Here is a 19569-nt window from a genome sequence, read left to right as displayed (position 1 = left end):
GGCGAGAGTTGAGGGGAAAGAAAAAATGGTGGCGGCGGGCCACAAAACGGCCAGAGGTGGCAGCTTCGGCTGGCTGCTGGGAGGCGGAGGTGGCAGAATGGCCTGGAGAGAGGGAAGGGTAAGAGAGAGTGGGGCAGGAGAGGGGAACAGCAGGCCTCAAAGAGCGCGCAGATGCTCTGTGCAGGTCGGCTAGTATAGAGGATATATTTCACAATGTAGAGCTAAGAAAAGGAATCAGTAGTTTTAAGCAGAACTGAACAGATTTGACAGAATTTGCTTCCTTATATTTAATACAGTTTTGAAGGGATGCTTATAAAATACATGGTGGTCATCTGTTTTCAATATATAACAAAAATACACAGGAGCCTGTCCTATGTGCTGTGAATTTGGTTTGTACTGCAGTACTAACACATGAGTTTTAAAGAGTAGTGCTTATACTTCAAGTGGCGGGGAGAGGCAGGGAGCATCACGCTCCCTAGGGCCCCCTCCCACGTGACAATGAACACAACATTAGGAACACACATGCACATCGCGATCTCACAAGCCCTGACTGGGGTTGATGTCTTGTACTGAAAATACCGAGTCTGGGATGGGACAGTAGACAAAGCCAATATGGGGTTTTCACCATTCAATGACTTGGGCCTTGTGAGTGTTTAGTTTTTCATGTACATTATAAAAAATGTTCCGTGTAGGAGTCATGCAATTTGTATTCAGCTAGCCAAATGCCATGACTGCACATTCTTGTAAACTTGCTGCATTCATATCCATGTTGCACACAGTGAAGCTCTTCTCATGATCAGTGAGAAGAGCTTCTTCCAGGTCTGCGGAAGAAGCTTAGCCCGCTCTCCCCACAGATGATCAGAAGGCAGCCCTGGGCAGCCGAATTGGCTGTCCACATGACTGCCGGCTCTGTGGATCGGGGGCCGCGCAGCCCCCAGAAATTCCAGGATGCCCCATATGAGTTCGCTGCTTGCAGCCTCCCTGATGGGGGTCTACTCATGTGTTGCCATGCGCCACAGCAACACGCGAACAAAAAGATGAAGTTAACACAGCGCTTGCTCCATTAACTTCGTCTAAGGGGAGGGGTACTTAGCAAAGTTTGCTGCCGGGAGCCATGTGGCTCCCGTTGCAGCACACGATTGCCCCAAAGCAGGCTAGGCTCCCTTAGCCCAATTTTGGGCAATCGTGAGAATAGCCTCAGTGAGAATGTGGCTGAGTTCCACAATATGTACATGCAACAAAATATGTGATCATGCAGTTGTCATGTGGTGATCTGCATGTGGCTTTACGCTTGTGTGTGTGTGTGTGTGTGTGTGTGTGTGTGGTTGCAAAACTGCCTCAGCCACCACTCCCCTGCAATGACCACTATAACAGTAGTATTCTGTAAAACTTATTATCACACACTGAAGAAGTCACTGTACAATAGCCAATTCTAAAAGCAGTTATCGCACTACTGATTTAATTGCAATTGCAGAGGGGGTGAGTCAGCAGTTCCTGAGGGTCAGCTGCTTAGATTAACCATCCTTCTGGGCTTATAAAAGGACTGCAGCCCTGTGGTGGCGGACTCTCCACCGAAGGGGTTACACCAAAGGGGGTTGCCTCTTTGAGGGAGCCACTTCGGGGGGCAACAAGGGTGAGGGCCTGGTGATATTTTTTGGCTTCTGTTATTGAATCCTTGGTTTTTCCAGATGTGTCTTGGTTTTTCTGGGGATGGGGAGACAGGTGGTGTGTCCACTGACTGTGGGGTGGCTATTCCGGTGGTGGTGGGGAATAGAGGAAATAAAGTTGGCAGGTCAGTGCATCGTTACAGGGGAAGGAAAGTCAAGTCAGATATAAACTGTTATCCCTTCCAGCTGCCCTGCCAGCTCTTTGACCTTGGGGAGCAGTGCCAACCTCCCACAGACTCTCACCTTGCTCCTCTGTAATGCCAGGTCTGTCCAGAATAAGTCGGAAACCGCTGGGAGAGATCATCAGGAGATTTGGTGCAGGGTGTTATCAGTATGCTGATGACACCCAAATCTTTTTTTCCATGTTAACATCATCAGGAGAAGGCATAACCTCCTTAAATGCCTGCCTGGAGGCAGTGATGAGCTGGATGAGAGGTAACAGGCAGATGCTGAATCCAGATAGGATGGAGGTACTTATTGTGCGGAGTCGGAACTCGGGAGATGATTTTGATCTGCCAGTTCTGAATGGGGGTCACACTTCCCCAGAAGGAATATGTATGCAGTCTGGGGCTGTTTCTGGACCTAAAACTCTCCCTGGTGTCACAGGTTGAGGCAGTGGCCAGAGGTGCCTTTTATCTGCTTCGGCTGATACGCCAGCTGTGTCCATTTCTTGAGTTAAATGACCTCAGAACAGTAGTACATCTGCTGGTCACCTCCAGATTTGACTATTGCAATGTACTCTATTTAGGGCTGCCTTTGTATGTATTCTGGAAACTGCAGTTAGTCCAGAATGTGGCAGCCAGGATGGTCTCTGGGTCATCTCGGAGAGACCCCTACGGGCCGCGCGTTTTCTAGGGCCCCCCACAGCTTGTTATCTTATCTCAGTTATCTGGCTTTGCAAGAGCTAATAGACTGAGCTAATCATTAGCGGAGGGGGCGGGGATGCCGGGCTTCCTGAGCAGGCATTGAAAAAATGCTACAGTTGCAGAAGCTGAAAATCAGTGAGTTTATCCAGGAGGCTCCCTTCCCTTTCAGGTTTCCTCCCTTCTCCCTGCTCTCTGTCTGCTGTGGACGCTGCTGCTCTGCTCAGTCTGCTGAGCAAACAGTCTCATTTCAAAGAGAACTAAGCATCATTTTCCAATCATTCATTCATATTTCAAAAAGTAAGCAAAAATGGAGGGGGATGCATATGGGGGATATTTTGTGAAATGGGGAGATATCTGGCATAAAATCACTCTGTGTCTGTGATTCTGCTGGTGGCTGTGACTGATGGTTGCTTTGTTTATATTATTAAATCCTAGTAAGAAGTTGGGATGACTCCATATATACCATCCTGTTGTCTAGTTTGAAATGGCATTAGTGGCTGCATATATATTGGCTAAGGCTAGTAGGCAACTTCTCTTTCTGTTTGGCATAAATGACATTGAATGGGATGCATTTATTAGAAACCTGTGGCTAAATTGTCAGCATAAATATTAATATGTTGTATGCACATCATGCATATATGTGTTTTGTCATGACACTTGCATCCTGCCCTTCCTTTAAGAGGCTCGGTGTGCATGATTCTTTTTTCCTACTTTTATTCTTACTATGTGTCAATTGTTTGTGATGGTGGCAGGGATATGCAGAGGCGTATCTAGGGAAAATATCGCCTAGGGCAAGCAGTGAAATTGCGCCCCTGTCCAAACAGGAATGATGGGACTTGTAGTAAACAATATCTGGAAATCCCTGTTAAAAGGAACACTGTACCATCTAGACATGGTGGTTGATCAAAACCTGAAAACATGAGCCATCTCTGTAAAAGACTTAGAACAACAGTCAGCAGTTATGCAAGTATTCCAAGTGTTATTTTCTCTGTCTCATCTCATTCTTTTTAAAAAACATGACATTGTCCTAGAGGATCACCTGCCCAAATAGCCACTAGAAAAATAGGGGAAGAAGAAGGTGTGTGTGTGTGTGTGTGGGTGTCTATAAACCAGTGAATGATTCCTGCCAGCCTTTGTCTTGTGATGACTGTTGGCTCATGATGGGGTATATGTGCATTCACCACACTAGTGCTTACTTTGACACCAGGAGGGAGGAGGATACATTTGTTTGCCACACTAGACAGAGGCATTTGCAACAGGAGCAGACAGCCAAGTTCTGCAAGGGCCAAAACCAGCCCCTGCCAGACTAAGAAATCATTGTAATTTGCCCCTTCCTGTCACAAGCAGTGTGCTGTTCTTTTATTATTGACTCTAACTCTCAGATATCCCAGTCATGGATGGAAAATTCAGGGTCAATTTACAAGAGACACATTTTCTACATGGGAGTTTCTTCTGTGCAGGTGTTGTGCAGAAACCCATGTGTAGTGATCAATACATATGTATATATTCCGCCAGGGGCATAGCAAGGTTGGAATAGGCCCAGAGATGAGATTTTAAAATGGGCCCCCAGCCCCTCAAAGTCCAGGGCCTCCACACACCCCAGGCCCCCAAGAATTTAAGTCTGATATTTCAAAATAAGTATGCTGCCTGGAAATACATTTCACTGAATACACACTTGCACGCTTCACAATATATAGTGATATACATTGAGTACTATATATTTGTGCTACTTTTAATGCCTAGAACACACTAGAAACACTAATTATTAAAATGTCCCCCTTGCTGCAGATTAGCAAAGGAGACTTTCAACCATGCAGGGTGAGCCTATGTTTGTTTTCTCAGAATTCTGAACAAATTCAGTAAAGTTTGATTCCAGGAGGTTTTTCACATGGGGCTTTTAAAGCCCTATAACACACATCTCCTCTGGAAAGGAGGTGCTGCATTCACATGTTGGCCAGATTTACCCCAAAGTCCCTGCGAGTTATTGGGGAGCAGTTCACACATAAGAAAAATAAAATAAAATAAAATAAAACAAAAGCACACACATGCTTCACAGTTCTCACTCAGACTTTCTGGGTTGCAAAACAACTTGAACATAAGTGCATGTATGAATGAATGAATATAATATTGTTCTAGAAGTTTTTGTAATTTTCTTCCATGAAACAAGCCACTTATAGGACTTTTTAGATAGTTTTTGTTTTTAAAGCCAGCAAAGTTTCCATTCTGTTTTAAATTAAATATTCAGACTTCTCAGTCTCCCCCCTCCCCATATCAAAGCCTTATGGCAAGCAGATCCCTAAATATGGTGGGTGTGTGTGTGGAAACCACAAAAAGGAATTCACAGTCTACCTGGCAAAAGCTGTGCTGGATGGTCTGGGCAAAGGGTCTGCTGCTGCAGAGAACTCTGCCTGCCTTCTTCTTCCTGGCTTCCTTTGGGCCTGCCGAGTTCAGGCTTCAGGGAGACCTACACAGAGGCCTCTCTGTAAGCCCCGCCCACCCGCCAATCAGCTGAGAGGTGGGGAGAGAAGAGCTGCTCTGCAGTTAGTAGGCCCTGCCGCCCGATCCTAGGCCTCGCAGAAGGCAAGCAGGATTGCAAGTGGCTGAGGGGCCCTGGGGCTGGGCAGGTGGGCAATGGGGTGGCAGGAACTGGCATGGCGCCCTCCCCTCAGTGGCACCTAGGGCATGTGCCCTGGCTGCCCCACCCCAGTTCCGCCCATGGGGATATGGCTGGTACAAGACAGAACAGTTGGGACTCCTGCTGTCTTCATGGATATGGTGGCAAAGGATAGAGCACTGAAGAACATGCACTAGGAATGAAATCCAGATGAACTTGAAGTTTTAGGATAATTAGACACCAGTTGGCACTACACCAGCATTAACATCCTTTCCTTCCACAGTACATCATTTTTGTTTTTCCCCTAACCAAAAAGAATAATTTGAGCCTTGAGTTAAGAACAATGGCTAACAGTCAAACTAACAAAGTAGCAAGTGTTTCATGAGACTAACTGAGCAAAAGAGGCACCTTGTAAAGTAGTGATTCTCTTTATTGAGTGGGCGGGTGGCAGGGGGGAAAGCAACTGGCCCTATCCAGCCCTAGCACAGCATTCCTCCAGTGGCTGTTGCTGATGTCTATCTTACATATCTTTTTAGACTGCGAGCCCTTTGGGGACAATGATGCATCTTTATTATTTTTATTTCTTTATGTAAACTGCTTTGGGAATTTTTGTTGAAAAGTAGTATATAAATATTCTTTGCCGCTGAGACATGTTGGTGCTGCATGAATGCTGCTGCCACATTCCAGATTAACACAGCATACACACTGCGGGGAGCAATTTTCCTTGATCTCCCTGAGAAGTAGGTTGCTGAGGGTCATGTAGCCACAGGTACTGACTTCTTGGTTGCAGAGAGTGTTTCTGGGACAGGAAAGATTGGTGAAAATTACCCCACCACCACCACCACCACCACCACCACACATACACCAGAGATGTGCTGCTCTACAATGCAGCAACACCAGTGCTTCTCACAGAATGCTGATGCTTCATTAGTCAGGATGTCAGTTGAGGTGTATAGGTGACTGATCTACTGCTCATTATAATTTGGAGAGAAAAAGTTTTGTACTACTTTCTAATATTTGCAATCAAGGAACTGTTTCTTTTAAATGTATAGAAGTGAGGATATATATTGTTCACTAAGAAAGTTAGAAATACATTAATGAATGGTATTTCTCAAACTGGGTTGTAAAAATGAGCAAGAGTTTCAGCTTTACAACCTATTGCATTGCAGTTAGGACATTAAATGGGACATGGATGTTAACAGGAGCAGTAAGTAAGTATAGCAAACTACTTGAACAATTAAAAAAACTTGTTATATATTAGAACAGAATAAAGAATGATGAAAGAATCAGACAAATATTTAGAAACAGTATAACCTTTCTCTAGTCTAATGAGAGTAGTGTTTTCTGTTTTCCAACCCCCACCCCACGCCTATTTTAATTCTGTAAATTTTGAGTTGAATCTAAGTTTACTTTTCACTGCAGGAAGGGAACCTGTTCTAATCCTGTTTTGTTTTGGCTGATGCATGGATATGACTCTTAATTTTTAAAAAGACATTGTCCAACCAGCTAAAAATAAAAGAACAAAGTTCTGCCCACATGTCTACAACCTAATCAACAAAATATATTGGGGCATAAACTTTCAAAGGCCAGAGTCATGTTGTCAAACAAAATGACCCATAGCAGCTTATACCGCAATATTAACAAGACTTTTAATCTTTAAAGTGTCACAGGACTGTTGCTGTATTTGATAAACTAGATTAACATAGCTTTGTCTCTAGAATTTACTGCACATCAATTCCTCTACAAATTAACTCAGCAATCTGACTATAAGGCTGGAGTTTTAAGACATTTTCACACGTGGCATTTCATGTCCTCTTTGATCCCTTTTCTTGCTCTTTATGAATATCATTCATCCAGAATAGAAAGTGGAAAAGGACCACACTAAAACTGATGTGCATTCTAGTCAATAGATGTTTTAGATACATATTACGATGCAAGACTGCAAATCCCAATTTAATAGTTGCTTCGGAGAAGTTTTAGGTTCATTAAAGCAGTAACAGAAATTTATAGATGTCACATGACTAGAAAGCCACTTCTGTGGGAGGAGCTTCAAGACTTGTTTCAGGTGAAGCTTCTTGTGCAAGGAACTGCTTGTGCAAGCAACTCTTCCTCAGGAAAGGTGAGTACCTACAGCTTATGTACATAATTTAACTGGCTGAAAGCTGCATAAGTGAGGCATGGGAAGAAATAATAAATATATTGGTGTTAGCAAACTGGGTTGTGCTTTAATGCTGTGAAGAGCTCTTTATCTTGTAAACATGTCTCCGTATATGTTTGTACATGGGAGACGGATGTAAAGAGAGAGCTGTGGCTGCCGCCTTAAACAAAAGAAAAGAAAAGAAAAAAGCCTTTACAGTAGAAATTAAGCATGTCTGGAGAAACTTTGCCTTTTACCTGCTGAGTGTTGGTGTGCACCAAAGCTCTGATAGAAAAAACAGTGGCAACCTAAGACAGACATGTACGTGTAAGAGCTATGTTGGCTGATTACCAGCTAACTCCTATTTTGAGTGGGCTTAAGCCATATAAGGCACCCAATTTACATTTGTAATGCAATATTTGAAGTAGATTTTAAAAAATGTATTTGTAGGATTCCAGTTTCCATTGGCCATAGTCTTGATCTTTAGAAGAATATATAAAACCAACTTGTCTAATGTCGGGGCATTAGAGGCATGCCAGTCTAGCACTGGTGGCTTAATTTGCACTGTTGGGACTAGAGAACTAACAGCCAAGAAGATGCCGAGACCTGAGATGCTGAGCTTTGTATTTTTAAAAGTGCTGGTCAGTTTTTCAAATTATGTTACTTTTTAAGATTAGATTGTTGGTTTGGTGATTTTTAGATTTATTGTAAGCCGTCTTAAGTGCACTAGGAGTGAGATGTAAATGTTTTTAAATAAATGCATAAAAATAAGTAGAACATATGAAAGGTCCACTCTTCTCAGGTTTGAAATACATATTGTATTTAAAAAATACACCCTGTAGAATATATTTTTACATTGCTTTCTACCTCATACAGTTTCTGGTTCATTTTTCAGAATACCCAACAGTTGAACTCCATGGCTGAGAAACCTAAACTTTATTATTTCAATGGAAGAGGGAGAATGGAATCTATTCGCTGGCTGTTAGCAGCAGCAGGGGTTGAGGTCTGTGTTCATTTTTATAAGGAAATCAAGTGACTTCAAATGGATTGCTTGTTTAAATGTATGAATAGGTTATCAGAGGAAAACAAGTCCTACTGCTACAATAGTACAACTGCTATAGGAAGAAAAACACTTTGTCTCATTGGTTTTTATGTCATTCCCATACAAGTGGGACCTCTAGATTCTTCTAGCCAAGATCATATACACTTTTCCTTTCAATGTAATCTTCTTTTAAAACCAAGGCAAAGATACAAATGCAATAACAAGGTTCCCCTATTGCAGATAATGACACACCTCACAAGCCTTTAATATTTAACTTGTAAAGAAAGGTAACACACTTTAGGCCAAAATGGAAATTGTTGATTTCCTTTATATTTGGTGGATAAGAACTTTGTCCCAGTGGGAATCCTGTAGAGAATGGTGTGGTGTGGTGTGGGGGTCAGAAAGTAAAGGGAGGGAAGGGAGAAAATTGAGTTGTTCCTGGAATAGTCTTAGATAAACAAACATAGGATTACTTTGTATTTGTGAGGGAAGCAGCTATAAAACAGCAATGTCCCAGATATGTGGTGGTGTGCTTATACTTATTCCGTGTCTAGGGAAAAACATTCAACATCCTTTTCATCTTTGCTACCTGTGGCAATAAGGCTATGTAAATGTTCTTTAGTGAATGCTCTTTCTTTATGTACCACCCTCATTAAATGGATTACTAGAGCTATCGCTAGATGGCGACGACACCTTCCTGTGCAAGATGACTCCACTCTAGAGTAACAAACTGTTCTCAAAGAAACTGCATGTAATGCACGTTTTCAGCATTTCCCCCTCCTCCAAGATCTGAAGGCATTTCTCTTTTCAAGAAATATGTACACACAGTCTTGCTAATGTCTCCTGTTCCTCTCTCATGGATGTGCACTTACACATTCACATGCACACGGCAGATGCCTGGGATTTTCACCACCACAGAGAAGTGGCTTTCACATGATTCAATGTGTAATTGAACAGGCCTAAAATATGAGCCTCAGGCTGGAACTATTCAAACTACTTATATTAGCATGGGAAATGTGTATCAAAGTTATCCTCAGTCTGTGGAAGCACCACAGATAGATTGAACCTCACTGATAAATGCATTTTCTTCATACTAAAAATCAGGCTGTAATCCTATGGATAATTAATTAGATGCAGGCACTGTTGAGGTCAGCGCAACTTACTTCTGAATTAGTGTTGGATTGGGGTACAAGTGAATTTCCCACACAAGGGTAGGAATAAAGTGGGGGGAGGAGCGAGAGGAGTTCTCAACCTTGGGTCCCCAAATGATGTTGGACTAAAATTCCCATCATCTCCAGTCACAATGGCCTTGATGATGAGAGTACTAGTCCAACAACATCTGAGGACCCAAGTTTGAGAACTCATGAAGTCGAGACTATGATTTGTTTATAATTTGGGGGGTATCTTATTTTATATTTCATTTAAGTAATACAACAAAAAAGCTTGATCCAAACAGACATTCACATGACTAAGGCCTGGTATGTAGTTCTGTATTTCCAGCAATAGGCATATTTACTGCTCACAGTGTTAGGGCACTGCATGATGTACCATGTTTGTTGATCATATGCACACACATACATGTGCTTGGACAAGCATTGTCTGCAAGATATGCAATCATGTGCAACTCAATACAGCATCTATTTATTTTTAATAATTTATCTTTAATAAAAGTGCTTTTATTCCACCCTTCCACTCCAACATGGGGCATAAATGAGGTCATAAATTTAAGGCAATGCTGATGTTTAGACTTTCAGTGCTTAACAGGTAAATGTGTTTTCTTATTTTAAAATAGCCCTTAACCTAATCGCTCTTGGTCTTCCAGAGTTTAACCCAATTCACCATTTACATGAATTAAAAGCCACATATCAATAAAATGTATATACCTAGTCAACATTACTAATATATAACAACCCATTGATGTGCTTTGTAGTAGTATGACACACTTATGGTTAGCTTTTTAATTGGTTGACATTTTGGCCTCACCTTGTAAAATAAACTCTCTACATGCATGGTATATAAAGCTACCCACTTAGGTGACTGCTGACCAAGTGGGCTCTGGCCCACAAAAGCATATGCCACAATATATTTGTTAGTTTTTAAGATACTGCAGGATGCTCTGCTACTGTTTTTATAGAAACCTGTGACATTCCTCTCCTTTTTCAGTTTGAAGAAGAATTTTTGGAAACAAGGGAACAATATGAAAACTTATTAAAAGGTAAGACGATAGAGAGACCTTCACCTAGACTTAGAGCCCTATGTTTTGACCAATGGAGCTGAAACGTCACTTCTTCCAGTGGAGACTTTATGCACTCATTGCCTTAGAGACAGGAAATTATTCTTTTATGTGCTTGTGCAAAGAGCTGCTGCCTCAGCTGAAACGAACGAGGGAAACCCTTGACAGAGGCCAAGGGAGGTTTGCATGCATAATAAAGTTTGCTTTCTGAGTCATACGGAAGAGATCTGAATGCTGGACTGTACATAGCTCATTATTGATCTAATATTGATCCCCCCCGCCAGTGTTCATGTGGTTTGCTTACTCATTTATTCCTGAGAATCCAGAAGACATCTATCCCAGACTGTTATACTCACATGTTCCTTTTGTTGTCGTCCTGTTATATCAAGTTCTGATTTATCAGAGTGTATTTAAGCACAAATACAGTGCAAACATCTACTATAGCTCTATAATCTAATTTGGGGTGGAAGAGCAATCATATTGGTGTCTGTGTGCACTGTTAATGAAACTGCTCTTGGGGTGTTGGCAAACTACCCTTGACTAACTTTTGGGCTTGTATGGGGAATCAAGAACTCTAGAGTGAGCTGTTCATTAAATAATAAATGTGTACAAAGCTTCGGTTTTGGAAATGACTGACAGAGAGCTGGAGTCAAATGCAATCAGGTTTATTTCGGGTTTTAGGGGTACAGAAATAAAATCTTGATTAACAAGCAACACAATAATAATAATACTGGACTGAAGCTCATGAAGAGGCATTTTAGCATGAGATCTGAATTAAATCTACTCAAGGCTGACCAGAGAAATGGTTTTAAAGAATAGCTTCAGACTTTAAAGAGAATATTAAGAAAGGGGAGCAAGAGATTTCAGAGCAGAAATTAGTATACCTAATTCCTTCTGGGCTGATTTGGAGGCAAAAGCAGGAAGGGCACAAGAGCCAAAGCACAGCAGGATGGTATAGCAGGTGCCCAGACTACATGAAGTGGGTGAATCCAGAGAAGAGACACACTGCTTGGTGGTCTCAAGAACAGAAAGAGGCAACATCTTGCCTGGGGTCTGAATGTTGACAACAACTTTCTGCTGAAAATGGTGATGTCCATGGAACATCAGAAGAATACATGATGTCCTGTTCAGACTTCTGTAGATGTGCCCTTAACAGTGCAATGAGATGAATAGGTTTGAGAAACCTGTGCAGGATGGAGTGAATGGGCACATTACAGTTTATCTTGTGGACAGGAAGGACCTTGATGGTTACTTGGAATGTGTTAACAAGTGCACCTTCCCAAAGTTTGAACCATCCATTAACGCCTCTTGTCTGTTCTTCCTGAGATAAACTAGGAGGCCACTCCCATGTGTCAACAGAGGGGGTACTTGGCTATTCCTGCTTAAGGAATAACTCAATTAATTTATGTCTGCTTTAGCACCCTCATCTGATCTTAAACAGGAAATTTGTGCAGGATGGAGTGAGTGGGTGCATTAGGGTTTATCTCGTGGACAGGAAGGACCTTGATGGGTACTTGGAATGTGTTAACAAGTGCACTTTCCCAAAGCTCGAACCATCCATTAACACCTCTTGTCTGTTCTTCCTGAGATAAACTAGGAGGCCACTCCCATGTGTCAATAGAGGCTATTCCTGCTTGAGGAATTACTCTTAATTAATTTATGTCTGCTTTAGCATCCTCACCTGATCTTAAACAGAGAGGAGAGCATAGGGGCTAGCCCACCATTTCAGTAGAGTGTTAGGCTTGACCTGGGGTTACCTTCCCCTTGCTATCTGCTAAGCGACTTACCTTTGGGAGTCAGCCCAGGTAATCAAATGGTGTGCCCACGATCAGAGAATAAAAAATGGAAACAAACCTGTAGCTCCAAATCAGGTGTAGGGGTGCTTCAGGGAGCCCCCAAACAGTCTATCATCATAATAGCACTCTCACTATCTCATTTCTCCAACCCAGTGGTATCGAGAGAGAGCAAAAAGCAGAAGTAAAACTCCTCTATTCCACACAATCAATCCAACCTCTCTTTTGGAAGGGAGTGGGTTATGGGATATCCACACACATGATCCAGGTCCCATTCCACACAAAGGATCATAAATGAGTTGAAGATTATTTCCCACACCCTTCTACATGTTGAACCTGCATAAAAGGGTGGGGGAGACTTGAATACACAGGTGTGTTTCTGATATTGGAGGCAGTGCTACAAACTGGAGAGAAAGCTGATCTTGTGGTAGCAAGCATGACTTGTCCCCATAGCTAAGCAGGGTCCATCCTGGTTGCATATGAATGGGAGACTAGAAGTGTGAGCACTGTAAGATATTCCCCTCAGGGGATGGAGCTGCTCTGAGAAGAGCAGAAGGTTCCAAGTTCCCTCCCTGGCTCCTCCAAGAAAGGACTGAGAGAGATTCCTGCCTGCAACCTTGGAGAAGCCGCTGCCAGTCTGTGAAGACAATACTGAGCTAGATAGACCAATAGTCTGACTCGGTATATGGCAGCTTCCTATGTTCTATGTTCAAACATCATTACTTTGTGCGGGGTGGGGGGAAAGAGACCAGAGCTGTTAAAGCACTTGGGAAATGCTTGAAATATGTTTCTTTCCCCCAGTGTAAAGAGATCACCAGGGGAAATGGTGCAAGAACCTAAGGGACTTGACAGGATTTCTCTTTCAACAGATGGATTCCTGCTCTTTCAACAAGTCCCTATGGTTGAAATTGATGGAATGAGACTGGTACAAACCCGAGCCATCCTCAGCTACATTGCTGCAAAGCACAACCTCTACGGGAAAAACCTGAAGGAGAGAGCACTGTATTGTATTCATTACTAATTTGATTCAGAAGATGAATGTCCAATACTGTTTTTATGGCCCCAAACCAATGTCCTAGACTAGGGGCACTTGAGGCACTACAGCTGTTGTGGCACTACAGCTCCTATCATCCCCAACTGCAGTAGATTGGGGTTGGGGGTGATGGGAGTTATAGTGCAATCACAGCTAGAGAGCCTCAGGTTAGCCATCCTTTGTCTAGGGTGTGGAGCTGTCTGCGACAACTCTAGATTCCCTCACATGGAAGAGCAAATACATACAGACTGAGACCAGTAATGGTTCCAAAGCAGGGTCATAGCAAGGCTGGGGTGGAGCCTGGGACTACAATTGAAAATGGCACCCACCCCAGTTATCCTTCTGATACGTCCATGTATAGCTGGCATTGTGGCTGACACTGGGCCTCTCCCAGCCAACTATTGCTTCTTTTGCTAGCTAGGTGCTTCCTTTATCTCCCTTGCCTGAGGGAGAGAAAGGGAACAGCCAGCCATGGAGTACCTAGAACACCGCCTGTTAATCTATTCCAACCAGCAAGCACTTTGTTTGCCAGCTGGGTGCTTCCTTTCCCTCACTCAGAGGGAGATAAAGGTGCTGGTGTCCGCATGCTTTCAGTGTTCACTCAGAGTCTAAAAAGCATGGACATAGCAACTTAGCCTGCCCTTAAATTGCAACTTCTGTGACATATAAGCTGCAAAGACTTTGCACAGTTCCGTTTAGGCAGACTAAGGCAAACCACTGTTTCTCAGCATCAGCATTCCCCTGACCAGCCTCATCTGCAATAGGGAGATAATGAACCTGGCTTGCCCTACAAGATTGTAATAATAAGGCAGTCTACCTGAGGCACTTTGAATACTCTAAAGCACATTACAAATACATCACATTTATTTATTTATAATATCCTGGCCAACTGATACCTTTTATTGAATCACTGAAAAATGGAATTAGGTTACAACCTGCCAAAGAATTCTAAATGGACAGTTTAAAAGAGGCATTTTCCTCATGTGCCCAAGGCTACATGAAAACTGTGCCAAAGCCAGATACTGACTCTCAGTAGGGGAAAGGGTGACATTCAGAGTTACTGAGTTAAGAGTTCTGTATCACTAGGGTGATTATAGAAAGGCAAAAGCAAGTGTTGCTTTTAACACTTAGATTTTATTTAATAAAAGAAATGCTAAACCGTGTGGATAAATACTTATCCAAAAGCTAATTATATTGTTTGGACTGACTCTCTCCCCCGCCCAGAATTGATATGTATGTGGAAGGAACAACAGAGCTGATGGGAATAATCAGGGTTCACTACAGATTGCCTCCTGAAGAAAAGGAGAAGAATCTTACTTTAACAATTGAGCGAGCCACAAAGAGATACTTCCCTGTGTATGAAAAGGTACGTAACAAGTGGGCACAATGTCCAGTTATAAGACAGTAGGGATGTGCACAAAACCAGTTCGCCTGGTTCGGTTCAGCTTTGAACCGGGTCCGAACCAGGAGGGGGTTGTTCGGTTTTGGTTTTTTCGAACCACCCCCTGGTTCAGTTCGGATCCGAACCGGTTCGGGCCGGTTCGGACACCCAAAAATTAAAAATATTTCAAATATTCATAAAAAATAATAGGGGTGTCTGATTGCTTCAGGGTTTGCATGGTTGTTGGCACCCATGGGTGCTCCACAATAAGGAATAATGGCCTGGTTCGGGTCCCATTATATCCTATGAGAAAAAAATAAAAATAATTTTCAAAAATTCATTAAAAATCGTACGAGTGTCCGATTGCTTTGGGGATTGGGTGACAGGTACCCCTGGGTGCCAGCTACCATCCTACCAATTTTTGGGTGTCCAAACAGATCCAAACCAGTCCGAACCGGTCTGAATCGAACCACCCCCAGTTCGGTTCGAATTCGAACCTGCAGCCCGAACCTGATGACTGGTTCAGTTTGGATCCAAACCGCTGAACTGCCCCAGTTCAGATCCGAATGGTTCACACATCCCTATCAGACAGTATATTGGAAAGAAAATGGTATACACAGTGGCACTTCTCGTGTCAGAAACTAGCATTTTCATTTGCCATTGTCATAAGCATGTTGTGTACTTAGGGTTGCCAACTGTCTCTCATTACGCAAGATGTCCCTCATTCAGGGATGAAATGTTGGTCCCTATAGGGACAGCATTTGTCCCTCATTTATTCAATAACATATAATTCATTTACTGTACATATATGTCAGTGATACTCAGGCTCTTGATTCCCACTGCATACTCCTCCCAGCCGCCCCCCCCCCCACTCCCAGCCAGTCCCCACAAACTTGTATCCCTCATTCTGGCAATGAAATGTTGGCAACCCTATGTGTACTGCTTCTTTAAGAGGCAAGCTTAGAAATCCTCAGGATGAGAAGGCCATGAAAGGATTCAGGGAACAGTTTCAGTTTTGCAGCAAAAACAAACAAACCCTGAACTAAATGGTTGTATCTATATGATCACTTCAGGGGCCTGAACAATGATAGCTCCAGATACACTAGAAACCAGAAACTGTCCATAGATAAACTGTCCTTGTTTTTACCCCACCAATCTAACTTTTATGCTTTCCCCAGTAAATAGGAATAAATAGTTGAAACTTCAGAAGTTGTTGACTGTGTGCTGCTGTTCTCACATGTTCAGTAAAACAAACAATCTGATTGATAAGTAATTAGGGCCAAAATAGTTTTTCCTGTAGGGAAGCAGGATCAATTAATTTTGAAGTTTGGGAGGCTGAGACTTTATTTTGATTGGATGCATGTCAGTTTTAGCACATGACTATGATAATCCTTTAGAGAGATACTTAGAGGCATATGTGAACAATTTGTACGTGATAAGCCTTTTATTGTAGGTTTTGAAAGACAATGGGCAACATTTCCTTCTTGGCAACCAGCTAACCTGGGCTGATATCCAGTTGATTGAGGCCATATTGATGGTAGAAGAGAAGGATCCCACAATTCTCTCACTGTTTCCTTTTTTGCAGGTACAATAATTAGTTAACAATGTATGTGATATGTACATAGACCTCAGTTAGAGATGAGTAAAAGGTTGCCTGGCACTGACTCCAGAATTTCCAAAGTGCAGGTGCTGTAACTAGAAGCTGAAATCTGAGAACAAGGAAATACATTTTTAAAAAACAATGCTTTATAGGGCCGATTCGAAAAATATGTCTGACTGATCCTGGTGACTGTGCAAATAGGAGCATGGGTGTGTGCATCCTGCTCTCCTTTCGTCTGTGGTGCTCCACTTTTCGTACTTCTAATATGGGGCTCCCCTCCACTATGGAAAGTGGAACAACACTGGCATAGGGAGTAGGACATGCTTAATAGACCCCTAATTGCATGGTAGCTGGTCAAACATAATGACTGACATTTTGTGCAGGGTAACGCAGGCACCACTGTGGGCATCTAAAACAACACCTTCAGGGTTGTGGAACAGGGTTGGGTGCTACTACTTAAAATTGTGCAATTGCACTTCTCTGGCGGTACGTACGTACAATATTTCCAAGCGTTCTGCACAATTTTAAGTAGTAACATGCCAGCCCTGTTCCACAGCAGCATGGCAGTTGTTTTAAATGCCTGCAGTGCTGCGGGAACTTCAGAACTGCTTGCATTGCCTTGAGCAGCATGTCAGTCATCTTCTGAACCAGCCATACCTAAAGTCAGTGTATCTGGCTTAAATTACACTGGAAATCAGACATTGTCAGCACAGTACTCTAAATCCTTAGGTCTGTCCATTAAGAGAATTTCCATGTGGACTGGGAGAGAAGGAGGTCCAGCCTATATATTGCAGATGTGTGTAGTAGTCTTCTGAAGCGGCAGTTAAAAAATAAAATGAGGAGTCTACCATGTGACATCTGGTTTGGCTCTCAGAGAGATGTGATCCACATTTAATGCCTCCCTCTCCACACACACACACTCCTATAACCAGAAGAGGAGTAAGACTACTTGGGGAAGGAGTTGATTTGCAATGGCCTAGGATCTTTTCCTTATGCTTCCAGTAAGTATTATTTTTTGTATTAGTGTAGAAAAAGAAGAAAAATGAATTTGGAAGGGAATCCACATACTTCAGTTAGAATAAACTATGATTCAACAAGAATCAACTATGAGTTGGAGATGTGAGTTAGTTTGTTAAGCCATGTCAACAGTGTTTTAACTATTATGACTTCTCCCAAGAAATGCTAGGAATTGACATTTTGTACTTGGGATTTCAATGAGCAAATCTCAGCACTCATTCAAAAACTACTTTCACCAAAATTCAGTTGTGACACCAACACTTGTTTAAAATCAGGGGAGTTTTATAACTTTTAACTCTATTTTTGGAATGTAGACTTAACTTTTTCTTTCTTTCTTTTTGCTTCTGTGAATGCTTTGTACTGCTCCCCGCTTTAGGCTTTTAAAGCAAGAGTTGGTGCAGTACCTACAATTAAGAAGTTCCTGGAGCCTGGCAGCCAGCGGAAGCCTCCACATGATGAAACACTCTTAGAAACGACGAAAAGAGTTTTCAACAGGAAATAAAATCTTGGAGCCCATTATGGGGTGATCTGATTCCTTCATCTGTTAAATCCTGTCTGGAGAATGCTGTCTTTATTTGTATTTGTGTAAATACTCTAGATTGTATAAATCAAGTTCAGGCTAACTAATAGAACATTAAGATTAATGCTTCTGTAAACATTATGTATCTTGTCTTGTTTTCATTCTGTCTTTGGGTAGTTCTTGGAAAGTTCAGATCCATGGTGAAGGACTGTGCTGTTTGCATAGCTTGCAAGCTATTAATAAAGGCTGCTACTCTGAGCAAGTGTTAAAATTTAGAAACATGCCATAATGCTATGTCTGGCTATAAATACAAAGCAGAGAGACAGAAACGTAAAGAATTTAAAGGAAACAAAAAGTACATCAATCAATTTTCAGAATAGATTTGGTCTCTTTTGTTAGTTGCAAAACCAAGCAAGAGAAGTGGGAAACAGGGTATGTTTATACTGGGCCCATAGAAATGATGTTTGACATCATTTGTTGACTGAGGACTGATTCGTGAAACCACTTTTAACCAAGATCACCGCTTGCTTGTGGGGAAGAAAGGGTTCCCTCATGGGTCCAAGTTAGGGTTGTCCATGCAATCACAAACCTTCCAGAAGTGTTGACATATGCTGTAGTGAAGAGCCGATTTAAGCCCAGGCTTTGTCTCAAGGCAAGCCCACATGGGGGAAAGAGTAATGCTGATTCATTCCCTCCATGTTTGCTCAACAAAGGCTACCTTTAAAAAAACCATTTCTTGGTAATCCTGCCACCACACCCACTTTTAACAGAGTTTAATCCCCCTGGTGTGGGCAAAATTCCAGGGAAATTATCCCTTGTTTACCAATGGAAACATACAGAAAACCTTCCATGTGCAGTCTACACATGAAGAGCAAACTTGATAGGTTGCTGAACAATTAATATTGAGGCATGTTTGCACCAGAGTAAAACCCCTTTTTCCTGAATTAAAATTCCACTCAGAGGCAGGTGAAATATAAAGAACAAAAAGAGAAAAACTTTATTCAAAATACTACAGACTGCTTCAGTCTGAGGCTCTCTCAGCTTTGAGTTACTGGTAAAAAGAAATACTCAGTACTTTACAAGATTACTTCCAAAGAATACCCCAGGTCGTATTTGGAATGGCATGCTTTAAAAATTCTGGTTACCCAGCTGCAAAGATATTTCAAAAACCAGCCCCGGTTGCAAGGAACCTTTACAGCGTACAGAGACTTCTACAGTCTCCTAGTTGGATAGAAAGGGCTCAGGCTAGAGTTTCTTGGAAGATCACATTACAAAATAAAACACAATAGACCAGGTGTAAGGATTTACACAGAACCAATATAAAGTAATCTAACGCAAGCTAACACACAGTTCCCTGGCTAAGCCTTTCCAAAGCCAAAAAGCCCTGGCTTCCTTCCCCTTTGAACTCACCCCCAAACTCCAGAAGATAATTCAAGTTTCCTGCAACCCTGTCTCCCAAGGATCTGCAGGTGTCCTTCCATGAGAGGATTCTTCAGGCTAGTTTTTGACCATGAGGCAGCAAACTCCATTGCTCCTCATTAAGCCTTCCGCCCATCTTCTCTTTCCCCCCTCCTAGCTCCTTCTGAAAACAAAGACCCCCTTCACTTTCTGCTGCCAGACCCTCTAGGTCCCGGGCACCATGTGCTCAGTGGCTGATCCCTAGAGC

At 42.4% G+C, this 19569-nt stretch overlaps 1 protein-coding gene across 2 annotated transcripts; it reads left to right on the top strand.

Annotated features, from left to right (window-relative positions):
• The first annotated feature begins 2724 nt into the window (after positions 1–2724).
• LOC128338599 (glutathione S-transferase A4-like) lies at positions 2725–18182 on the top strand. Of its 2 annotated transcripts, none has more exons than XM_053281316.1 (7): positions 2725–2830; positions 8180–8287; positions 10490–10541; positions 13222–13354; positions 14610–14751; positions 16220–16351; positions 17760–18182. In XM_053281316.1, the coding sequence occupies exons 2-7, from the start codon at positions 8201–8203 to the stop codon at positions 17883–17885; spliced, it is 672 nt and encodes a 223-aa protein (XP_053137291.1). In that variant the 5' UTR covers positions 2725–2830; positions 8180–8200; the 3' UTR covers positions 17886–18182. The 2 variants fall into 2 exon arrangements, with proteins under 2 accessions (XP_053137291.1, XP_053137281.1); XM_053281306.1 differs by lacking the exon at positions 2725–2830 and adding an exon at positions 7191–7266.
• Positions 18183–19569: the final 1387 nt, after the last annotated feature.

The sequence above is a fragment of the Hemicordylus capensis genome, chromosome 1, assembly GCF_027244095.1.
Source record: "Hemicordylus capensis ecotype Gifberg chromosome 1, rHemCap1.1.pri, whole genome shotgun sequence".
Lineage (NCBI taxonomy): Eukaryota > Metazoa > Chordata > Lepidosauria > Squamata > Cordylidae > Hemicordylus > Hemicordylus capensis.
The sequence above is the reverse complement of the archived record's forward strand: the minus strand, read 5'-3'. Positions and strand labels throughout refer to the sequence as shown.

Excerpts from the sequence above, each read along its gene's own strand:
- LOC128338599 (XM_053281316.1), top strand. The coding sequence starts at position 8,201 with ATGGCTGAGAAACCTAAACTTTATTATTTCAATGGAAGAGGGAGAATG. Across the intron at positions 14,752-16,219 it reads ACTTCCCTGTGTATGAAAAG|GTTTTGAAAGACAATGGGCA; the intron begins GTACGTAACAAG and ends CTTTTATTGTAG. Across the intron at positions 16,352-17,759 it reads CACTGTTTCCTTTTTTGCAG|GCTTTTAAAGCAAGAGTTGG; the intron begins GTACAATAATTA and ends TCCCCGCTTTAG.